A 25,264-nucleotide genomic window follows, 5' to 3' on the forward strand; every position below is an offset into this window, starting at 1 on the left:
TGAGTGTGGTGTTCTAAATGGCCTGTTAATTGGTGTACCACCCAGATACCCAACATGATTTATGTTTTGGGGGGGATTCTGAATGATGAGGCTGACACTCATTTTTTTACATCACAACAAAAAAATCTCACTGGGCTAAATTTGTCACATTCAACAAGAGTGTAGCAAGAGTCTTTTAAAGAATGAGAGCACTAGCGAGCAAGAACTGCCTGTCTCCTGGTTGTGTCACTAGCTACCCCATGATCTACCTGCAGCTGAAATTGGCTTGATTGTTCTGAACCTGCTAAAATCAAGCACTAACGTGTATATCGAATCATAGATACCTCATTTGAGTCCTCTCAAATGGTTCTTCTTGTTTAGTGATTCAATTCTTCAATCTCCTGTGTTTTAGGTGTTCATTAGAAGACACTTTCTGAAAGCTTCTGTAGGGTTTGCCATTATAGTTGCAAATATCAGCCAGAAAACAGTCATGAGCACTGTTGGTCCCAATATTTTCTGGATCTAGACAACTCCAACTCTTTTCATTGGTGAAAGTCTTTACTTTGGCCAACTGATGACTGAATACAGAATCAAAACTTCTGACCTGCCTGAAATGATGTTCTGTTTGTGTGCATGTGTAGGTTTCATTCATGAACCCAACTTATTCTGCAAGCAAAGAAAGTTTCTTCGAGGCATGGGCCCTGAAATTTCTACTGCTGTAGAAATTACAGAAACATTTACTTGTCTTATAAGTTTGATCGATCAAGCCCCTATTAATGTTTCTTTGTTGTTGTGCCCTTTGTCTGGACTTTTTGAAATGTATGTGCATGGTTACTGTCAACTACACTGTGAGCTTTCTCTTTTTGAACACTAACCTTTGCACTTGAAAATACATTTTAAAAGCATGAGTTTACTCACAGGACCGTCAGTGGTAATATATATTGTAAAAGCAAACACCAGGAGATGGTGGACGGAGCGGTGAAACTTTTCAGACACTCACCCCCAGTCACAGATCTGGGTTAATCAATCATCGTTCTTTAGCTCACTCCGCCACCCCAGTTCAGACACAGCTGTATGCAAATCAGTCTTGACCCTGTGCCTCATGAGAACAGTCCAGCCCGAACTGCCAAACCATTTCTTCCCTGGACCGGAAACGAGAATCCTGGGACCGGGTTTGGGCTAACAGCCCTCATCAACCAGGTTAGCTTGAATCCAGTGGCAAAGTCAGCAAGGGACCCACGTCTGGGCATACCCTGCCAACTTAGGGCAAACAAAGGAAACACCAGGAGAAGATGGACTGAGCGTTGAAACTTTTCAGACACTCACCCCAATCACAGATCTAGGTTGAATCCATTATCGTTATTTCGCTCACTTTGCCACCCCAGTTCAGACACAGCTATATGCAAATCAGTCTTGACATATATATTGTTGCCCTGTAGGTATCCTCTTCTTTCCAAAAATAGAAGTGCTCTTTAGAGGTAATGTCTGAACATCATGGAATTGCTTTTTGAGTAACTTGCTATTTGTTGACTGTTCATCCCTGTGATCCTGCCTAGTCAAATCTGTTTGGGTGCACTTGAATATTAAGGGTGATGATTTATGTTTTGTATTGCAAATGACTGCATGTACATGTAGATCAACGATGTACTCCTGTGGTAGACAGTGTTGACGTAGTTTAACAAACTTTCTCAGAAGTGCACATTTTGAATCAATGAACAAAATTTAGTCAACTTGGCAGCAAATGAAACCTGTATGTAATTGGAAACCTTTCCATAGTGTTGTGCCTATAACTCAAAAAATAAATGGTAGGATATTGTTCATACTGTTCACACCTGTTTGCATTTTTTTTAGCATAATCTTTTAGAAGTGGGATGGAATCACACAGAAAATGCAAGAAAAGATGTGGAGAGAAATCTGAACTGCTGTGGATACATGAGTGTGCCAAATGACACATGCAGTGCTGTAAGTACTCGCTTTCTTGTTTTTAGTTCTACTTTACGTTGGCAAATGGATAATAATAATGGCATGCAAAACTCTTGTGTTGGCAGAACAAGTGCATTTCTTAGAGAAGAGTAAACATCTGCTCTTTAATTGGATTTGTTCACCAAATCTGTTTTGACTTCAGTAAATCATTTGGTAGTTTCCTACATGATATACAGAAAGTAAACCTCCCCAAAAGTAGCCAGGCAATTAATTTTGAGTGAAGTCTTAAAAAGTGTTTCAGTGATTATGAAACGCGGAGAGCCATTACTGAAATAGCTTAAGATTGTTAGATGGATGCATGTGGACTAACATAGGCGTCACTAATGGACCTTTTTATATTGGAAATGATGCTGGATTGTGATACTTTTATTTAATTTTTTTTTTTTTTGCGTAAGACCTTTATTAACACAAAGCAGTTTACACAGCATGAGCCTACAACCCTGGGGCCGGCTCGCCACGTTAGTATGATCATCAATCAAATCTCAAACGTATCATCAAGAACAGCACAGTACTTCAAGGTTGAGCCACCCCATATACCTCCCGTATGACTCTCAGCCGACACGGAACCTGGGCGTCATCCTGGATTCCTCACTTTCAATGAACAGACAAGTCAACGCCGTCTCCTCATCCTGCTTCAACATTCTTCGCATGCTCAAAAAAACATTTCGTTGGATCCCCTCCGAAACTAGGAAAACGGTCACCCACGCTCTGGTCACGAGCCGACTGGACTATGGAAACACCCTCTACGCCGGTACTACCACCAAACTCCAGAAAAAACTCCAACGAATCCAAAACGCCTCAGCCAGGCTCATATTAGACATCCCGCGTAAAGAACATATCTCTAGTCACCTGAAAAACCTCCACTGGCTTCCCGTCAATAAGAGGATCACTTTCCGGCTCCTAACCCACGCACACAAAGCACTCTACGAAATCGGACCAGAATGCCTCAACACACGACTGTCCTTCTACACCCCCTCCCGCCAACTACGATCATCCAACCAAGCCCTTGCCACTGTACCTCGCATCAACAAAACCACCATGGGAGGTAGATCCTTCTCCTACCTGGCAGCTAAAACCTGGAACTCACTTCCCACTTACCTTCGCCTTACCCAGAACCACCTAGCATTCAGAAAGCAACTTAAAACGTGGATATTTGACAAGTAATTCCCCACCCCTCCTCAAGCGCCTTGAGACCCTCTGGGTATGTAGTGCGCTATATAAATTCTCTGACTTGACTTGACTTGACATTTTATCATTTTATAGATAAGGAAAACAGAAGAACAGCATTCCCCAACTAAGACCAAACAGTACCATCCCTCACATCCTAAACTTCAATAGTGATAGGAATTCCAGTTCCCACCGATAGTCTGCCGCCACCAGGCATCACTTAGTGCATCAGACCTCAGACACGCCCGAATGGGACAAAAGATATTCTAGTCTTCCTCACTGTCCTGCAGTGAGGTGAGGTAATCTGTCAAGAAACACCAAATGTCCTTCGGTCTGGACTTGGCTGGCAGTTGCTCCTCATAAGTTTGCAGTTTGTCACGGCAAGTGGACATGGCATGAAGCCATGTTTTCTTCATCGGCACCTTACGACTGTGCCAACATTGCGCCACCTGTCTCTTTGCTAATAGTAAAGCAATCGCACAAAACCTGCGCTTCAAAGCCCTGAATTGGGGCACTATGCCTAGTAAACAGATCCGTGGTGTGCACTGCACCTCCTCCCCCATCATTACAGTTAGTGTGGCAGTGACCTCCCCCCAATACCTCTCTACCTCAGCGCAGTTCCAGGCCAGATGTACAAAATCTGCACCCTCCCTGTTACACCTCTTGCACCTGTCCTCCTCTTGTAAACCAAACCTAAGCAGCTTTGACGGTGTGTAGTAAATTTGGTGAATAAATTTAAAATGGATAATTCTTAAATTGCCGTTGGGCGTCAGTATCAGTGTTAGAGCGCAGGTGTTGCCCCATTCCTCATCCGTCAGTGGTTCGTCTAAAAGCGCATCCCACCGCCCCTTCGCCTTCAGCGCATGTCCCGCTAGTTCTGACTGTGCCGCAGTATATAGCCTGGATACCAAATGTGAGAGGTCATTAGTGGTAATCAGCAATTGCAGTGGTGCAAGGCATTCTGGCTCTGTAGGAAATGTCGGGTAGTGTTCCCTCAATGCCCTAGTCAGTCTGTAGTATGTAAAGCGAAACATGGGAGTCTGATTCTGGACATAAGTCAACAGGTCTAGGCCTACGGACGTGCCTCCCTGAAATACATCCCCCAGCTTGTCAATACCCGCTCTACTCAGCAATGACATACCAACCTTCTCCCCGGTGACGGACAATGCCTGATGATGGTGTAATGGCATGGCCGGTGCGTACAGCGGAGTTTTGTGAGCCAGCTGCCCCAGCTTGTGCCACGCTTTGACCGTGGTGTCTACAGTGTTAATATCCTTTGCATGTAACGGTGGCCGTGTATGCGAGACGATCGCTGAGAGGGGCACAGGATATGCATCCCCCTCCTCTATGGCCGCATGTGTGAGGTACGGGACCGCGTGGTACCAATATGCCGCATATTGCGCCTGCGCGCAGAGGTAGTAGAGGAGAAAATCAGGCACACTGAAACCCCCTTGTGCAAAAGGAAGTGTGAGGGTCTGCAGATCGATTCGAGCCTGTTTGCCCGCCCATATCAAGGTCCGCACCAGGGAGTTTATACGGCGGAATATAGCTTGTGGCGGCGTGATCGGAATGTTATTAAACATGTATAACAATTTGGGCAACACGTTCATTTTGACGATAGCTATTCTGTCGGCTAGTGACAGCGGCAAGTGTATCCAGCGTTGAATTTTGTCCTCAAGCCTGGAGAGTGCCACCCCATAGTTCGCACGCAGGACCACCTCTTGATCCCTGTGGTACATGACCCCCAGGTAGCGAATCGGTTCTTGTTGCCACTCCAATGGCAAATCCACTGCAAAGGGCGTCGTGGTGTCAGTGAGGGGTATTATAGAGGATTTAGCCCAGTTAATTGCCAGCCCTGAATGCCCGCCGAATCTGATGTATTCCCTGAGAAGCGGGTTGAGATGGGTCTCAGGGTCAAGGACATACAGTAGCATATCGTCCGCATAAAGCGATATGTGAAGTGGCCTGGCTACGAATTGCAATGCAGACTCCATATAATGTTGTCTCACTATGCAGGCCAGCAGCTCCAGTGCTAGCGCAAATAATAGAGGCGAGAGCGGGCAGCCCTGTCTCGTGCCACGTTCGATGCCAAATTGATCCGAAACATAGCCATTGATTCTGATCCTGGCACGCGGTTGCGTATAAAGCAAGGAGACCCACTGCACAAACCGTTTAGGGAACCCCATTCTATTTAGGACGGGTTCATGTAGCGCCATTCAATGGAATCGAATGCCTTCGCGGCGTCAAGCATGACGGCCACCGCCCTAACCGATGGTTGAAGGTAATGCAAGAGTGCAAACAGGGACCTAGTGTTATGTGAGGTGGATCTGGTGGGCACAAACCCGGATTGATCCGGAAGGACCAGACGGGTCATCAAGGGGGACAGTCGACCTGCTATGAGTTTCGCAAGGATTTTCGAATCAACGTTGATCAGGGACAGTGGTCTGTAGGAGTCGCACTCCTCTGGATCTTTGGATGGCTTTAGTAAAGCAATGATCATGGCCTCACGCAATGTGGGGGGAAGCACCGATACCTCAAAGGAGGTGCCATACATGTCCACTAAATAAGGAGCGATAATGTCCGCATATTGTTTATAGAATTCAGAGGTGTACCCGTCAGGGCCCGGCGCCTTGCCATTTGGTAGGGAACTTAATACTTTTATTTAATTAAATGATAAATTCACTAACTAATGGGACTTAAAGTATTATTCATTCTCATAATTGAAATCTTGACATTTTGCTTAACAGTGGAGAAGGCATCCTGGAGTAAAGTAGGTGGTAAAGGTACACAGTGAGAGCAAATAAAAGGTCTGGTTGTTACACATTTTTTATTCATATGAGAAATCGTATTGCTAGAGTTCACCAGTCTAAAATAGAAGTACTGAAGGGGCGGGGTGCAACAGTGGACAACAATCAAGCTTCAGAAGCAATGATTCCTCTTTATTGTGTAGAAACGTTAACACACACCTAAACATAAGGGCTTCAAGATGAAATTTATGAGGTTGGGCGTTGATGTAACTACTAGATTCAAATATTGTTTGGGGGAGGAAACATAATTGTTGAAATGTAAAATAATTGTAAAGCTATTGAAGAAAAAAAATTAGATGAGATACAAATGCTTTCTAATCCTTGAACACCAGAAAATTATATTGGCTTTTTAGGGTGATAAGGTAAGACATCTAATACTGTGAATTTGTAATCTGAGTTTCGGATGTAGGTTAAGGTTAAGGAGGGAGTATACATGTCTTTGTTTTTTTTAATAATACTTATGGTGTGTACATATACGTATGATGAATCTAAATTGAATGTATTCATGTAGCCTCTGCTTATCCTTAAAAGTAAACTTACTTAAAATATTCTGTAGTGGTTGGCCGTGGCTGGCTGCAACGAAGGGTGGGACACATAAATATCAGATCTCTTTGAACTCTGGCCTTCTATGATATGAATATCAGTTATTTCAACAACTTTCACATTTTGAGTAATTAAATTGCCGTGGGTCCATCGAGAATACCTTTGTAAGGCGGTTTCTTACACTAAGAGAGCCTTTACTTTGCAGTTATGCTGGTATATTTTAATTCTAAAAATGTACGTAGTACTTTTAATTTAATTTAGTGTTTTTTTTAATTATATTAACACTATTTTGAATGTAATTTTATGTTTCAATTGAATCTTTTTTATTATAATGTAAATTTACACTACTCATCTCTGAACTCAAAATAAATCCCTAGCCATCCCTAAATAATACCATCCCTGAACACTAGAACCTCCTTACTATAGCTAAACACTACCCATCTCCCAACCCTAAAAAACCTTTATTATCCTTAAACACTACCAGTCGCCGCCGGCATAACTCGTGGGTGGGGGGTGGGGGTGTGGGGGTGTGGGGGCGTGGCGTCACGCAGGGAGGAGGGTTGTGTGGGGTGGTTTAATTTAACAATAAAAAAATATATTTAACTAACCTTCCTGCCGACTGGGTCCCGCGTCGCCTCTGCTTCTGCTCCTGCTCTCCTGCCTCTGGCAGCAACAGGAAGCAGGCAGTCAGGCTCCCACCCCTAAGCAGCGTTGTGATTGGTGGGGATGCCGGCCAGCCAGGGGCTGACGATCCGGCCATGTTCTCCATGTAGGCTGCATTTCAGCCTGCATTGGAGAAGGGCAGAGTGCGACTGGCTGGTTTGGTCAAACCCAGAGGGTCGACCAAACCAGTCATGTGCACTCAGGAGTGGGCACACAGCTCCTCCCCTGCTCTGCCCTGTTCGGAGAGTAGGCCCGCCCACCTGCCTATAATCAAACCCTTCTTCTTTCTTGCAGTGCAAGAAGCATAAACATAAAATAGTAGTTATTACCAATTTATGTTTCTGCTCCTCGCTCTGCAAGAAAGCAGTGGCGTGACTCTCCTCTGCCATACAGGAGAAGCCACCCATGAACACTACCCAACTCTGAACCCTAACAAAGTCCCTTCAACCAACAAAAATACCCAACCATATGCCCTTAGAAAGATATATTTTATCTTTGAAGAAAATGTATTACTAAACCTAAAAAAGTAAAACCATATATTAAATTCAATATTTGTACATATTAAAATTACAATATTTAAAATGTATTGCTATTCCTATTTGTGTTTCAGTATACTTTTAAATATGGATTTCCTTAAAATGAAATAGCAAAACATTTAAACTTATGATTTCTCTAAATGTAGGTTTCAATTAATACAGGAACTAATCCAGGTTAAATATACCAATGCTCAACTAAAACTTGTGTATACACACATATATTAAAGTGTGCATATGGATTTATGTATGTTTGTGTGTACTTTAACTAATACATACATATATACATATATAATGTTAAAGTTTGGTGACATTATACTTTAAAAAACATTAACTTACTGCTAGGTAAAATACTTAAAATGTACTTGCGATGTGATGACTCCCACTGTAACTTCCATGATGTAATGACTTCCGACGTAGAGCTTGGAAATTAACAGCAGGTAACATTCTCAAGATACGTTAGTCTGTGAAAATGTTAACTACCTTTACATTACAACCCTGGATGTCAAACCGAACTGTGCAACTGTGGGGTAGATCTGTTTTTCTCCGTATGGCACAAATTGTTTATATGCGTAATGTAAATATAAAAAAAAAGTGTGCGGAAACCTGTCTAGCAGTGTCTTAGGTACAGATTTCCAATCTCATTGCATCCTGGTTCCTGTCATGTGGTAACAGCCAAATCCCACACACCATACTGTTGTATGGCAGGATATAGAGTTGTCTGTAAAGACACCAACTGCTCTTTTTAGCTACGTATTTGCTATGCTACATACTTCTAAGGAACTTAGCTTCCTAATGTTTCATGTTAGTTTCATGAGTAGAAACCAACACAATGTACACCTGTGTGTGTGGGTGTGTGTGTGTGTGTGTGTGTGTGTGCGTGCGTGCGTGTGTGTGTGTGCGTGTGGCTGTGCGTGTGTGTGTGTGTGTGTGTGTGTGTGCGCGCGTGTGTGTGTGGGTGTGTGTGTGGGTGTGTGCGCGTGTGTGTGCGTGTGTGCGTGTGTGTGTGTGTGTGTGTGTAGGGGCGAAGGGGTTCCTATTTTCTTTTCATCAAATGTTGTGAGTCAATACTTCACTGTGTTTGTAAGCTCTTTTGGCAATCCATCAATTTTTTCACTTCATGGAATTTCAAATTGGCATTAATAGTATACTTTTTTCCTGAAACTTTTGTTGCAGACGATAATAACAGCACTGTCTGTCCAGGCTATACCCCTCCAGCTTAAGCCCCTAAAATGTGCACCCTGGCTCTCTGGCTAGCACTGTGAAATAGTTTCTAAAATACCATCATAGATTCAATCTGAGTTTTATGTTCTACATTTTTCAGTGTCAGTGGACTCTGAATTCTATTTACTGTAATAGATAACTATTAGAAAACAACCACTGTTTACTGCCATCTTTTGGTGTCACAGGCTAATGTGTTTGTTTCAGGGGAAACGATATTGTGCTATGCTCTCAGCAGAAGATACTGTATTGGCTTGCTCTTTAAATGAGAGATTTTGTCAGACGTTTGCTGCAAAGTAGTACAGAGACTGTCAGTGTAAGGTAACCTATTCCGAGAGTACTTTGTGTACACAATTGATACAGACATGGCAAAATGTTGTGCATACCTTAGAACCCACTCCTTACTTTCGAAATCTAGGAGTGTTTAATGAGTGACAATTTTATACACCAAATTGTTTATTAATTAATGTCTCTTGTACAAATGTACCCCCAAACATTGAGTAGAAAGCTGAAAATCTTGCCACAATACACTTTTGGCAACAAAATCTTTACTCTTTTGGTATCGTGGAAGCATTCTGTTGCAAAGTCATCCTGTGCCCTGGGCACCCCACAACTTTTTGATGACTGGTACTGGTGGTAACTGACTCTGACTGAACCTGGGCTCTGCCTAACCAGGCCCAGGGCCAGTGCTATGCTGAAAGACACTTAGAATACAGTACACATGGGTACATTATGGTACAATATGGGTTGGGTACCCATGTGATTGGCATGACCTACCCCATAGGGCCCTAGTACGTAATAGGGCAAGGGGACTGAAACTACCTCTCACTCCCTAGTATATAATAGGGCATGTCGGGCTGTGTTGCACGACTGCTTTTAAAAAGTAAATTGTGCCCAAACTCGACTTTGGTGTTTGGGGCACTTAAAAGTGGATAACATACAATGTTTGGGTATATTAGGTACCCCCACAGTCTCCCCTAGGTGTCGCAGGGGTGGGGGGTCAAGTATCTATAAGGTGGACCCTTATAAAATGAGTTTGATATGCCCTGGGGTAAGTGAAATTGCACATTTCACTCCCCACATTGTGATAAAGTGCTGCAAATACTCGACTTTGGTGCTAGGAGCACTGTGGAGTGAGGAACTGCAATATTTCTGCATATTCAGAACCCCTAAAGCCTCCCTTAGGTATAGCAGGGATGGGGGTCCTGTAAACGTAGGCAGAGTACTTATAAGATATATTTTTATGAGCCCTGGTGCTCGAAAAAATGGCCCAAGTCATTTTGTCCCATTGCAAATCCCATGCCACATAGGTTAACATGGCATAACGTTATTAACAAATGACTCTTGATAGGAACAGGCTAAAAGTACCATTCAAAGACTTCCCAGAATGGTATTAATAAATCAAACAATATGATATTGTTGTATTTCTCCTAAAAGAAGTTATAATACTTTCTTGTTTGTAGGTCCAGATTCAGCCTTCCAGTGGAATGTCCTGACTGGTCAGAGTTAATTGGATTAGCCAGGCTTCTTTGAGGAGGTGATAAAGAGCCCCTTTGGGGTTGACCAGCTCTGCTGGGTGGGCAGTGTCCTTTTGCACAGAAATGCCAGAGCAGTGAGAGGAATCGTAAACCATGGACTTCAAATGAAGGGGAGGACCCCAGTGTCATTTACAACTTTACCCTTGTGGACCCCAGCCAGATGCTAGGATTAAGGAAGGAATGTGCAGATGCAAGGGGAGAGACTATGGAGATCAGCCATCCTAGGGGTGTGTTAAGCCAGCTCTTCTCTCACTGTTGGAAAATCAGCTATTATGAATTTAGAAGAATTGGTGCACTCTGGGACAAAATAGTGCCACACTCTGCAGGAAGTGGTCAGACCTTTGGGTGGGAGTGACCTCCTGCTTGACCCAGAAGAGTTGGAATCAGATCTGCTGCTTGAAACCTAAGAAAGCAAGATGGGCCATGCTGGAAGTTTGATGTGCATTTCCTAAGGCCTGCACTCTGAAGACTGCACCTTTTTCACTATCTGAAACTACAGCCTGTGGATTACCTTGCTGTAAACGGACTAAAGAGTGGACTCCCTGCAAGCTACAGGTTAACTGAGCTCACCTGGAACATCACCACCAAGGATCCTCAACTTGGAGTACTACCAGTGGATTTGTAAGGGTTTTGTCCAAGTGGAATGTGGGAACTGGAGTCCTCAACTTTCAAGGTCCATCTTGGAGCATCCAGACCCTTGGAGGAAGTTTGAGACACGTTGGGACCCTTTGGGGAACTTCAGGAAGAAGTTCCAGAAGTTTAGAGAACTTTGGAGTAACTTTGGAAAAAAGCTCCTTAAGGGGACCGACTCAACCTGGTCAGCCAAGATGGCAGCCTTCATGCTTGACCTGGCCTGCCGTCCAGGTTCATCCTGCTGAAAACCTCCGTAGGTCCTACTTCCAGAGTTGACTGGGAGTAGGCAAAATCCGAGGCTGGCAAACCATCACCGAATCCTGCTTGGTGGAGAGCCTCGTGGGACCTCGCGAGAAAAAGCTCCAGAAAAGTTTCTAAGTCCGAAGGTAAAAACTGTGACCAGGACCTACCGTGAGTGGTAGCCGAGCAGGGCTCCATCGCGGTCAGTCTGAAACTTTGACTTTGACCCGGTCTATTGCGACCAGATGTCCCAATTGGGTACTACAGGTTTCTATGTGCTAGAAATTGCTAAATAATTGGAAATTAATGTCTCCGGTTCCCTACACTGGATTGTTGTCATTTTTATGTCATAAAGATAAAAATATTTCCTACTGCTATAAATTGGTATGGGGTTTTTATTTTGCATTGTGACTTAATTCTTTACTGAATTGGTCTTTGAAGTTAAGCCTGTTTGCAGACACGCTACCAAGGGTTGAGCATAGGACCTATTCTGAGCCATGTACTGTGTCAGTGGCCTTATTACCAGTGGCCGATATACATTTGCCCCTACTAATAATCCACTTCCCAACACATTCATATTTTAAAAAACTTAGAGCCGTTCAAAGGCACAAAAGGGTAACATTTTTGCTGGTAGGGAAATGTAGTACAAACTCTAGAGGTTGCAGTGTCATATCCTAGCCAATTCCACCAAAACACCTGGCCTCTTAAGTTATCTTAACAAGTACAAATGCAAAAAAAATCTAGATTTCCAGACTCCAGTTGCTCATCTTAATGTAGTACTGTTCCAAAATTAATATACATATGTCCCTTTTTCTATCAGTAGAAAACAGCTATAGTGCCCAAAGTTAGTATAGTTTCTTTCTGAAATCATAATGTCTGTCATTTACTGATATTTCAGTCTCCCATGGGTGTTTTTTTTCATCTTGCCAAAAGATATTATATTTTGCAAAACTTAGTAAGCAAAAACAAGCAATTGTTTAGAGAGACTATCAGCTATGCTCAGTATCTCAAAATGTAACTTAGCTGACCTAACATTGTCATGAAACAAAGGATATTGTTTGCTCTGACTTTAGGGGTTTTGTAGGTACTGCTTCAGTTCTCATCATTCAGAACCAAGGAAAGGGTTTCTTGAGAATTCATCACCATGCTGTCCAAGCGTCAATGTTGTCTCATTTAAATAGTGATTATGCCACTCTATCAGGATTGCCTATAACACATTTTCAAATAATTACACTCCAGCCAGATTACCAACAGGCACCAAAATGAGGGACAATATTACAATATGTTACAGCTGAGCTGACGGGTTTTGACCAGATGCCAGTTGATACTAGGGTGAAACTGAAGACTTTTTTTCTATAAAGAAGTTCCCTCCAGCACAAAACGTTACTCTTACCACGGGCCACCTCAGGCAGCACACCTAGTCAAGTCAGCAAACCATTTTTCCAGTGGGGAAAAAAAGCCGAAACCACAAACCAATCCTGCTGTTGTCATGGAACTCCTGAGACTAGAAGACCGACATCAGGGATTACGAAGAGCTATCTGAAACTTCACCACTTAAATGTAACCCTTATCCTCAGGCAGAGGGCTCTTTGTTCTGTTGTTTTGTATTTTTTTTGCTCTATATTTACATTTACATTTATTCTCCCTTTGATGTTATGTAAAGTGTACAGCTCCTACTAAACAAATGATCATATAAACAAAGCCTTAAAAACTGCCTACTTCTGGGCCGCCATATAAAGTCTGGATTGTGAGGTAATGTCTTGTCTTCGGTATGTTCACTTGTGCTGGAAGAAAACAATCTCTTCTGACCTGTATCTCTGTCTTAATTTCTTTTCTCACAAGACTAAATTGTCATCTATGATCCCTCAGTGTTCATCCTTATTCATTGTACATATATCATCATTTTGGGTATTTATTTTTACATCTGTACCAAAACACATAGTGTCCTTCAGTTAGACAAGAGTTCAGATATGTCACTTTACCTAGGCTAGCCAATCCTGGCCTCCTCTACTACCCATGAAAGCAGAAGTTGGCATGTTCTGTACAGAGAACTTAAGAGAGTTTGATTCTTGCATTAAGACACTCATTGTGTCTACAATTCAGCGCCCATTACACCTTCTATAGATTGTTCTAATCGTTCCCTTTTGTGTAACCTAATGAATAGTTTTTGCTAACGTGCCCTGACAATTCAGTGGCATCTCTTTGTAAAACACAATCACCACCAATGGCTTTCATAGCCCTATTCTTAAGAATACTTCATGTGGGTCCAGCTGAAATTAACATGAATATTCAAAATGGGTCCTCACTTTACCATAGGGAATTGCCTAGTTTTTTGGACTCACTTACATGACATCTTGGTCATGCATGACGCTATGCTCACCGAGACTTGCAATGGACGTTTCCATCATAAATAGTGCAGCATGAGGGGTCTCCTACAAATTTTTTCCCAAAAACGTTTCCTGCAGCAGTGTTGCACAGCTCAGGAATGGATGGTCATTTTGCTGAATTTACTTTTCATCACCTGTGCCTAAGACTCACAGTGTGCACTACCTAATTGAGTAAATGTCCCTCAAACTGCATGAAAAAATGATACCAATGTTGGGAGCAATGTCAGTGTTGAAATTAGTCACCTCCCCTGGCGGAACCATGTAGACTCCTGGTGTTATGAAGGTAGAGAGATGATATTCGTCAGTCCACATTTGCAACCATTTTTCAGTTTTTTTCTAACTAGCCAGCAATAAGAAGGTGACCTCATATGTTGGAAATAAAAGATCAGTCTGCTTGCTTTGTACTAAAAAATATTTCAACCACTTAATACGTCCAATAACTGAGTCTCCTGTTTAGGCAAGAGCGGAACTAGGCAGGACCTTCTACGTGAAGTTGCCCACTCATGGCCTTTGACATCCTTAGAGCATAAATTGGGTTTTCTGCTATTTTATCACATCATTGATTTCCTAGATACTTGCAAGATTAAAATAACTCAAAGGTGCAAAGTGCCAGAACACCTTGTGGAGGTTTCACAGGGCACACAGGAGCTACTGGGCCTAACCATGTTGGTTGAGGCCTTGTAATACTGATATCCCGAGGCCTGACCTACTATGGATAATGAGCAACTGGGCCAAGTACCCCTTTTGCACTCAACTCACTGTAGTAGCTGTGGATGAGCAGTCAAAGACTCCCTCGAGGAAGAAGTTTAGATACGAGTGAGCACGACTCATAATTAAAAGTGCACACAGTACCGACAATAAATCAATGTCCAGTCAAATACTTACTTTTGTAAGAAAAGTAAGCATTTTATTTCTAACTCTACACATGCAAGATACGAACAACATTCTTGAGCAATAGCACAGTCCCCTTGAGGTTAGAACATTAGTCATTGTCAGACACATACCTGCCCGCTATCTTTCTTAGAACGTGGTTGATGTTATTCTCTGTTCACTAGTGGCCGCATCCGGGAGTGCTTACTAGCAGGCCATACTCAAGAGTTCCCCTTTGACTGCATAGTTATTACTTAAACATGCCTAAGGTGCTGCAGCCCCATTAACAGTTACTTCCCTGGGGTTCCCTATTCTTACCCACTCCAGCACTATGGAAGCCTTCAGCAGTGAAGCAGGTGCATTCTCTGTGGGTGTTTGTAAGTCTTGATCCTGTTCGGCAAAGGCGGGCTGCTCACAATACACGCAGCAGCACTCAGCAGTTGCAGACTCTCCTTTGGGCAGCACTGCAGTTTAGTTTCAGCGATCGAAGCTGCTCCGGCTTTGCAAACATGAGTTAATTCACTCTTCCACTAATGGGGCTAGGGATTTGATCCTCCAGCTTCTGACTGGAGTCCTAGCAAGGGTACAACATCTTCGGTGGCATCCGTGCATTTCTACAGGAATCCGTCAGGTGCAGAGCAGTGTGTGAGCTTGACCCGCCGGTCACAGCATTAATCCTCCCATATGGGCAATGCCCTGAATTCTTGGCCACAATGGTACCAGCAGGTGCCTGGCATAGGGAGTTTCTGCGTTACGGTGTGGACGCAGACTCAACGGTGTGATTGCCCTCCCTACGTTGGCCCCTCATGGCATGCAGGGTCACTGAAATCACAGATATCATGCTAAAGGGGGCCTCTGTTGGACCTATTTGGGCCAGGAATCTCCTGCTTCTGGCCCAAATAAGTTTAAAGTTGGCTCACTGTAGCATACGTCACCAGAGTAGGGTGGTCCAAGCCTGGCACTTCCTGCCTGGCGCTCCTTGCACTGCTCTCTCCTGGCATACAGTGGTCACTGGAATGTTCCCGCACATGGACAATTACCCAATTGGTGCTCAGCCATTCTTCTCACCCCTCGCTCATGGAGTACTCTCATTAGGACTCCCCCAAATGCTCTCCTCTTCCTCACAGAGCAAACTGGTCTTGGCAAGCAGGCTGGTGCTGTGTTCCAGGGCTGTTGATCTTAGTTTCCCTGGGCGATGTCCCCTGACCCAGCAGGGAGACTAGAAGGCTTTGGCCCTCAGTCCTGGTCACAGACAGAAGTCTGTTACAGCTTCTCATTCTCACACATGTGGAGTAGTGTGGCTCACTGGTTAGAGGCGGCAGACCCAGAAGCAGAGGAGGGCCCGGGACCAGGGTTCAATTCCCGACGCAGCAGGGTGTTTGGCCAATGTCAGCGGGCTCGATAAATCTCACCTCGGTGTCACTCTAACCATGGGTTCCACTCAGCAACTCTGGGCAATAGCTTGCTTAATCTCCACAAACGGCCCCATCAATGCCAGGGATGCCTGTCTTCACCTTGGGGGTGCCCAATAGGGACCATCTCACAGGGAAAGCCAGGACGGGTTCCCCAGCGTTATACAGCGCCAGGAAACCTACGGGTAGCAGTGCACTTTACAAGCTCAAAAACATTTACATTTACATTTACACAGCCTGCTTGGCTGCTTGGCAGATGATAAACTTTGGGATCGCAACCTTCCCTTTTATGCTCCATTCCCAGACACCAAAATATGATATAGGGCCTGAGTCTTTGAAGTTTCATTTGGTGTTCTACTCCTTTCCTTTTCTTTCCTCATGAATGTATGTCTGTCGTAGCAGGCAATACTCCGAAGTTGATTGCCACCCAATGCAGTTCATGAGAGGGACCAGAGTTAACACCTACACTGCACAACATATATCCCCATACAAATTAATAACTCCCCTTTAAATATGTGTTTGAAGATTTAGAACGTGTCAATCACACACCAGATTTTCTTAAGCAGAATCTCTGAAATGTACCTCAGACACTGCAACCACAAAATGGCCCTGATTCCCTCTAATTTTTCACACATATCTCTGTACATGACCAATTAAATTAAATTTCTTCCCACACAAATTCAAAACCAAACTAACATTTTAATTGGTTGTACATTTCAACACTATCAACCTTCCCCCACTGCTCTCTCTGCCTGTTACCATGGTAACTCTCCATAGAACACCTAACTGAAGTCAAAAGGTGAAAAGTTCATCTCTCAATGTTGCAAACCAAAGCAGCAAGTGTGTTTGACTTCTCAATATTCCAGCTTATCCTGTGCAATGTTCTTTTCAATGACTTTTTCTAAACCAATACAATTATTCCTTTTAAAAACCAGTAGTATGCACCCTAGTTTTCAATGTTAAATTATCAGAAACCAGCAATCATTGCTTTTCCTTCAAGTGCACTGAATCTCATCCACATTTTTTTCTAAACTTTTCAACCGTCTGTGTTTTTTCCCGTTTCTGTCATTACCCCTCGATTAGGCTACGAAAGCGCCCACTGTTTATTGGCCTAAGTGTACGGCAAAGCTACATAAATACATTATAGTAACAAAGAAGATTATTTTTTAGGGGTGACAATTTAAATTTGAAACAATACCAGAGAAATAAAAACCCTTAAAAAATGAAAACTTACCAGTCTGCGTGTTCCGTCTTGCGCCGGGGGAGCCCGGCTTGCTTGAATCCAGTGGTGTGGAGTGCATGGGACTCATGTCTGAGCATACCCATCCCACTGGGGGTGACAAATGCAAAAACCACAGTGGATGGACAGAATGCATAACAATGTCATACATTCACCCCAGTACAGAGATCTGGGCCTAAATGCATCGTTTTTTTGCACTCCACACCACCCCATTTCAGACATGGCCATATGCAAATCAGTCTGACCCTGTGCCTTATGGGAACAGTCCAGCCCGAACTGCCAAGCCATGCCTTCCCTGGAGCGGAAACAAGCTTCCGAAGACCGGTTTCTGGCATCCAGCCGTCTTCAGCCCGGCTTGCTTGAATCCAGTGGTGTGGAGTGCATGGGACTCACGTCTGAGCATACCCATCCCACTCGGGGTGACAAAAGCAAAAACCACAGTTGATGGACAGAATGCAGAACAATGTCATACATTCACCCCAGTACAGAGATCTGGGCCTAAATCCAACATTTTTTTCTAATTAAAGCCAATGAAAAACATGGACACAAAGTGGGTGGAGCTTCCCCACTATACTGTATACAGCATCTCTCGACGAGACAGTGCATGCGCTGCCTAGTCTGATACCTAAAAGGTGAGTGAGACTGTACCCCTAGTGCACAGGGTAAAAACGACTCTTTTGAAGGCGGTAGCCTTCCACCATTATGAGGATAGCTTTTTGAGTGCTCATACCAGTCCACCATGAACTCAATCTGTGAGACAGGACTATGTAATGGTGCACACGCATGATCTCTGTTCACCGATGACCAAAAATCTGCATTAGGGATCCAGACAACAGTACAGTTGGGCATTCAGGGCAGGGGTACATGTATTTAACCATGCAGAGGACTTTTCCTTCCCAACACACAACTTTGTAATATAATTGTGCCTTTAGCTCTGCCACAGTTATTTACTACGATGTACCTTGCAATTAAAGAACCCACTCAAGATAAGATGTTTCCTTTCGTCCTACAGGTCGAATCATCATCCCTGCTTTTGTTGCATCAACAACTGAATATATGCAACCTGCCATTTTGGTCTTTCCTTTATGTCTGTGAAATTACTGATTAACGGCAGACGTCTGCTTTCTTGTGGTTGTATAAAAGACATTAAGTTCATTTAAGTGCACAGAGCAAATTCCACAGCTGAGCTGGGTTGTAACTGGATTAGGACACACTCATCCCTAATGTGCAGCTCCAGGGCTCGATCTGCACACGCCACACCTCTAGAGTCAGCTGCACTTGTTTGTTAGCCATGAGTCATCAGGCATGTAAACAATATTTTCCTTTCAGTCAGCTGCCTTGTCATTTATAATCCAATCAAGCACGTAGAATGGTTCTGCTTTCTTTGTGATTTCACAAAACAGGACACCTTAGTAATAAAGTAGATCCTTAAGTCTTAACATAGACTTAATTACGTTTTTCCATTAACAGCCAAGTGGCACACATTAGCAGATGCAAGCCATCCATCAGGGATGTATTATACCCGGGGTGAGTCACGTGGGGGTCTGCTGATGAATATTAATGAGCTGGGCATAGGGTTTGTGCTTGAATGCAACACTCTGAAATTCCACGAATTGGATGGAAGAATGTGCTTCACACTGGGCTGTCCATCACTAGAAAATCTGTTGACAGGTGGAATCATAACACCTGGCCTTTAAAGGAAGAGGGTTCAAAGTGGGAGTCATAGGTTGCGTTCTGATGGGGGGGATTTCTGGATTACTCCCCTGTGTCTGATACTTGAAATTCAATGTCACACTAAAAATGAGGTCCTGCCATCTAAGTCCTGACAAGACACGAAGTTCTGCTTGCAAATCGAGAGCAGGGGGAAACCATGTGTGTGCTGTCTTATGTAGAGCTGGTTTGAAGGGCGCTTTGTAAGTGGCAATGGGTCAATGTTGCATTCCTCTGCATCTTTTGGAATTCTGGCGCACGGTCCCAGTATATGTGCGAACCCCATCAACCGCTTTACAGTGACGCATTGAGTTTTTCCTTTCACCTCAGTCTAAAATTCATGGAATATTGTTTGCACATTGTCAACCTACTGCCCCAGTGCCTTCTGTGGTGTTCCTTCTTGCACTCAAGGCAGCTGCAAAACTAGGACAAAAAGGTGAGATGCATAAGAGCACATTTGCTGAATTGTTTTACATTCTGTGTGTGTTTGGGCAGAAATGCCCCTGCATGGTTATAAAGGTTTGTACCTCATGCCCTGAGTGATCCCACTTAAGGTTATCTGGTATCCTGATTTGTTTGACCCAGCATGCATACATGGCAATGAGTGCACTGAACCCTTGGATTTTCATCATGGTTATGATCCCAAGAGCCTTGCTGTATAGTCTGGAGGAGTTCACCAAACATACCGTGTAGTCGTCATGGGACTACGTTGCATGTTCTGGGAAATATAAATTGGATGCAGCATTCCACTTATCTGATTGGTAGTTCTAACCCGACATTTGTTATGTTCAGGGATAGGTCTGGTGCATATAGGCCAACTTGTGTAAAGTTCTGCTTGAATGTAATGCCAGATCCTGCTCTGACATCCAATATTTGTGTTGTCTAATTGATGACTGGTTGTATTGTTATGTGTGTGTAACTGTGGACTAGTGGGACCCATTTGGGATATCCCTGGTAAAACATAGCCCAGGATGAAGGTTGAAGTCCATTGTGTGCATACATGAGCAAGTGTCGTGGATGAAGACAGGACTACCTTAGTTATTCATATGTGATCTGTTAGCAAGGGTCTGATTATCTCTTCGTAAGCACAGTCATTTAAGTTGACAATGGGGAAAGGGAGGCAAGTCAGCAGATTCTCTTTTCAAGGAGAGGAACTCTTCTAGTCCTGGCCTGCCCCCTTTGCTACTGCTACTGAAGCCTAGTGCAGTCTTTTTTCCCTTCTTTCAAGCGCTTTTATTTTGAAACATATATATGTATATTTATAAACAAAGAAAAAACTGAACTACAATGAGCTGCTACACAGCCTGGTGCAAAGTCTTCATCCTGTGTTGTGCTCATGTTTAAGTGCTTCTGTTGGACCCGTTATCGTCGCTACTTGCTCTGAGGCTCACCACCCTTAACGAAGAATCTGTTCAGAATGCAGCAGCCCACTTGGTTTTAAATCTGCCAAGACAAGCATCCTTGAAGAATGCACTGGAGACATTACACTGGTTGCCCATCCAGAAACAAATTACATTCAAGGTACTATGCTTCGGTCAACGTATCTTGCAGGGCAGATGCCCCGTGTACCTGCACGAGTTTATGACTCCCTACAGCACAGAAAGGCGGCTGAGATCCACCGGGAAACATCTAGTGAAAGTCCTGAGGATAAGAAAAGTATGAATGGGGGCCCGCTGTTTTGGTTACTTGGCAGCAAAAAGTTGGAATACCCAATCCTTGTGCCTCCAGGAAGAAACATCAGAGAAACTCTTCCGTAAAAGATTAAAAACGTGGCTCAATAGGGGGGAACTGTTGCATGAATCTGTGAAGTACTGATTCCTGAAATTGCAGTCAGTTTAAATAGCGTGGGGACACACCAGTGAGTGTAACGAGGCGCTCTACAAATGCAGAAATATCAATGTCTGTTGTGCAGAAGGGAGTATGAACCAGGAAAAGGAAATGCTCCATACTAGCATCCAGACATTGACAGTGGGTTCAACATCCCTTGCATGGAAAATGTGTATACAGTTGGGACGCATGCGATCATACTTTGTTCCAGTAGCATGTTCTTCACTGACAATAGGAGGGAGTGCTCCTCAGAGTCCTTAAAGGACTGCTAAGATTGAGGGCTGGAATCTTTGATAGTTTATGTCCCCTCACCTAGGGCAGAACTGGCTAATCTGCTCATCTGGCTGGGAAGCTCTGGGCCTGCCTGTGGCTAGCCTTGCTAAGAAAGCCGAAGTGTCACCTGACCCTGCAGGAGGAGACTGCACGAGGAGGAGAAGTCCAACCGCTGTGCCTCGAGTGTTGGGCAGCGCAGAAGAAGCAGACTGAACTGGGTAGCGTAAGCAGTGCCACTTCAAGTTTTGAGGGGAAATAACGCGGGCAGAGCCACGGGTGTTGCGAAAACGCAAACACTACCAGCTTGCCTTAACTATGCATATGTCAATCATGCTGCTGGTCAGAAGCGCAAATGAGGAAGGATCAGGAGAGAACGAGGTGAGGTAAATGGGGAATCTTCTAGGACTTAGGGGAGGGCGGGTAATTTTTAGAGCTTGCTATAGATTTTCAGGGTTTGGGGAGTGGTCGAGTAGTTTTGTTAAATTAGGGGTTAGGGTTTTAGGCCTCAGGGCAGGGAGTGGGGAATGGGTAGTTTTCAGGCAAGGTTTTGGGCCTCAGGACTGGGGGCAGGTAGGGGGTTTGTAATTTAGGGCTTAGGGCGGGGGTAGGGGTGTCAGAGTAGTAGTGACCTTAGCCACGTTCAACCCCTTACCATTCATGCCTTTACCACAAAATAGCGTGGTTAAGACATATTAGTGGTTCGGGTTGCGTGCTAGAGGCATGCGTGGTTTAGCCATGCATGCCTCTATCATACAACTACTTTTGACAGTTTAGCATGCCGGGCATGTGTTAGAGGACAGAGAATTAGTGCTGACTCTGCTGCTACATCGAGCCTTGGATCGAAGACCCAAGGACTGCACCGAGGGAGGATCACTATCGGAAGGTGCAAGTTGGTCCACTTGCATGTGTTACAAGCTACTACACACGTGTGTGTTCCAAATTCCTGATCCACTAAGTGAAGTAAGCCGCAGGAACTTGAGCACTAACTGCGTCTCCCACTGCTAAATCTCCAGCGATTATTGAACCCAGCCAGACTGAATCACCCGAAAGAACCTTAGTTCTGTGGCGCATTCAGACCTGCCTAGGGCCGACAGTGTCAGGGAAGCTGCTTGCACTTTATTATACTGAGCTCACAACTGTGCCAGATTTACATCTGAATGTTCCCGTTCCCGTGTGTTTAGTACCTTTTAGCACCCATTTTAGAATCATGTTGCTGATTAACAATTCCTATTTTTAGTATTACGTTGTGCTGTCTTATTAAAGTATTTCTCCTACAAACTACCTCCATAGCAATCCTTGGACTGCTGACACTCTCTTCCTCGAGAGACATTTGCTGAAAGGATGTACTTGGCGCCCAGGTTACAGAGCCATAGTAGGTCAGGCCCTAACATATCCGTGCTAAAAAGGCACCAAAAACAAGTGTTGTGGAATAGATGTTCATGCTTACCCTGTGATTCCCAAAGGGGTTGTGACAATGTTTCATCTTTCCTAGTGAGGAAAATCTTCAATAGTAAAAGAAGTGAACTGGAGGACTGTGGGGTTTCCATGCAGCGCACGACCCCAGTTCCTACGAATGACAATAGTCATGAAATCCAATGTTATTTGTATCGTATGTGACTCACCACTTAAGACAATGAAATGGTTTGTTGTTGCTGCTCCCAGAAAGATCTAGGAACTTCCTGGGTTATTTTATTGAATACAGTTTTACATTTCATCCATTTCCTACGTATTAATAAAGACCTATTAATTCTAAATGAATAGGTCTTTATCAACATGATTTACTGAGATTATTGACCTGCTGGAGGTGACAAATATGTCTATGTGATGAAGAAAACCTGAGCTGTAATATAAAAGGATGATTTGTTTTTGCTATTTCTATTTAATTCGCTAGATCAAATAAAATACTAACAGCTAGATTCATCAAAGACCCGTTTTGGCGAGTCTTTAATAGCGATTCATAAGGAATCGCTATTAAGGACTTGCAAAACGGGATTCATGTAGGAATTGCAAAAAATATTGCGATTCCTACATCTTCCTTATTTGTGATTAGCAAATTGCTAATCGCAAATAAGGAATACTCCCCATTCATTTCTATGGGCCTAAAGGCCCATAGGAATGAATGGGGAGTATTCCTTATTTGCGATTAGCAATTAGCTAATCGCAAATAAGATAGCGATTTCAAGGGTGCCAGGGGTGTCCAAAGGACACCCTGTAGCACCCCTGAAATGCAAATTTACACAGGTGTTGCGCACACACATGTCCAAAGGACATGTGTGTGTAACATGCAACAGAGAAAAATGCACTAAAGTGTTTTTTTCTAATTGTTCGCTATTTACCACGAAGTCAGACTTCGTGGTAAATAGCGACCAAATATTGCGAATTCGCAATTTCAAATTGGTTAATGAATTGCATTTAAGGAATCTCTAATAGAGATTCCTTAAATCCAATTCCTCGCAAATATGCGATTTCGCAAATAGCGATTTTTGCATTTGGGATGATGAATCCCAAATGCAAAAATTGCACTCGCAAAGGGCCTGATTCTCAGAATCTGGCCCTTTGCGAGCGCAATCTAGCTTGATGAATCGGGCTGTAAATGTAATAGACTTGAACTCCGCCGCCACCTGGCAGGGTGCAAAACACGTGTTGATGTTTAGTTCAATTTAAAGAGCCCATCACTGAGAAATTCTGGGCACTATCATATCACTGGAAACAATTCAGTTCCTGCATGATGAGTCATGATTCTGGGACTGTTTTGTTTTTGAAGTCTTCCAGCTGCACTGTGGGATCACACCCCTTGGAATCATTTAAGACACCCTAAAATAATGTTACACCTGCGAGCTTCTGATATCATGATAACGTCACATCAGTGAAGCTTCATTTTAAAATGACACACAGCTCAAGTTGTGTAGAGTAACACTTTGTCAGTCTGTCTCTGAGTTCCAGAACAAGTGTGTGAGGTGTGTTGCTTGGTCACCCAGTCGAATTGGTCCAGTACTTGGGGCAGTGGTGTGAATGCTGCTCTTCTCAAGCACAAACACTCAAGATGAGTCTGCCATTGTCTTACTGCAGCCCTGCTGGTTCACAACACACGTGTGTCACACAGATTAGCATTTAAGAATCACATGGATTGAAAGTAGTCCTCTTCTCGGTTACAGAGTGGTGAAGGAAGGGTAGGTTATTTTTCAATCTTGATTACAGGATGAGTGTCATTGTCTCTGTTCTAAGCTCACAGTGTACGTGTACATGCTAAAATGGGATTAACTCTTTAGAGGGCTGCTGGGGAAGCAATGGAGACATTTGAAGCTCTGGTATGGCATTACATGGACATAGTCATTACTTTAGTTATTGAACATGGCGACCTGGTGCACCTTCAAGTTGTGGTGGCGGTGCATAGCAATTAACATTTTCTCCGAAGTGAAGCATATTCCAGACAGTTTGTTTCGGACAAAATATTGCTGACTATGCAGGCTACAACTGCGGTTAGGTTCATTGCAGTAGGTTACAAACTTTCCTTCTGTTTTGGTGCTAATGCTTAAGGTATTGTTTTTTTATATGGATGACAGTTGTGCATATTACATTAGTGCCCCAGTTATTTGTCTTGCCCTGCGAACAGTCCCTTTGTTTAACACTTGTCTACTATTCTTGGGTTTCAGAGCTGCTTTCAAACCCAGAGCTGCAAACCGTGTGCACCCACCCTGGAAGAATACGCTGGAGAAGTCTTGAGATATGTAGGAGGCATAGGTTTCTTCTTCAGTTTTACTGAGGTGAGTCAAGACTACTGGATGAATTTAAAGATCTTAAAAGATCAACCTCTGTATGTGTCAATAGAGTTGTGCCACACTCATATGTACTGTGGCATAAAGTATAATCACTGTTTAATTTGTGACACAGTACAAAGTCATTGGTCTGTACTCTGGCTACCACTTCTGTCCTTAGAAAACAATATTGTAAAAGGAATACTGGGGAAACTAATGTCACAATGTAGTAGTGCACATTACATGTCAATTAAGGTAAAAAACGCTCCATATCTATATCATTTCAAACACTCTGTAACAAATTAAATGACTCGACTGCAAATGCACTGCTTCTTCAAAGGGAAGACACTGAATCTAATCCTAACAAAATGAAATTACATCACAATTTATGTCCACAATGGTGTTAGCTACAGAGGAGATGTGTGTTATTATGGATAACGGAGGAATGGCTGCAGTGGTCCTTTTGGACCTCTCCGCACCTTT

The 25,264-nt window shown here is 43.5% G+C and overlaps 1 protein-coding gene across 1 annotated transcript in view; it reads left to right on the forward strand.

The window, feature by feature from the left end:
- The window catches only part of TSPAN13 (tetraspanin 13), a 141,374-nt gene that overhangs the window by 111,017 nt on the left and 5,093 nt on the right, over window positions 1–25,264 (forward strand). Inside the window, exons 4-5 of the mRNA XM_086941973.1 lie at window positions 1,831–1,941; window positions 24,680–24,790. Coding sequence (XP_086798099.1) covers window positions 1,831–1,941; window positions 24,680–24,790 — 222 coding nt within the window. The remainder of the gene's footprint in view (window positions 1–1,830; window positions 1,942–24,679; window positions 24,791–25,264) is intronic.

The sequence above is a fragment of the Lissotriton vulgaris genome, chromosome 10 (assembly GCF_964263255.1).
Source record: "Lissotriton vulgaris chromosome 10, aLisVul1.2, whole genome shotgun sequence".
Lineage (NCBI taxonomy): Eukaryota > Metazoa > Chordata > Amphibia > Caudata > Salamandridae > Lissotriton > Lissotriton vulgaris.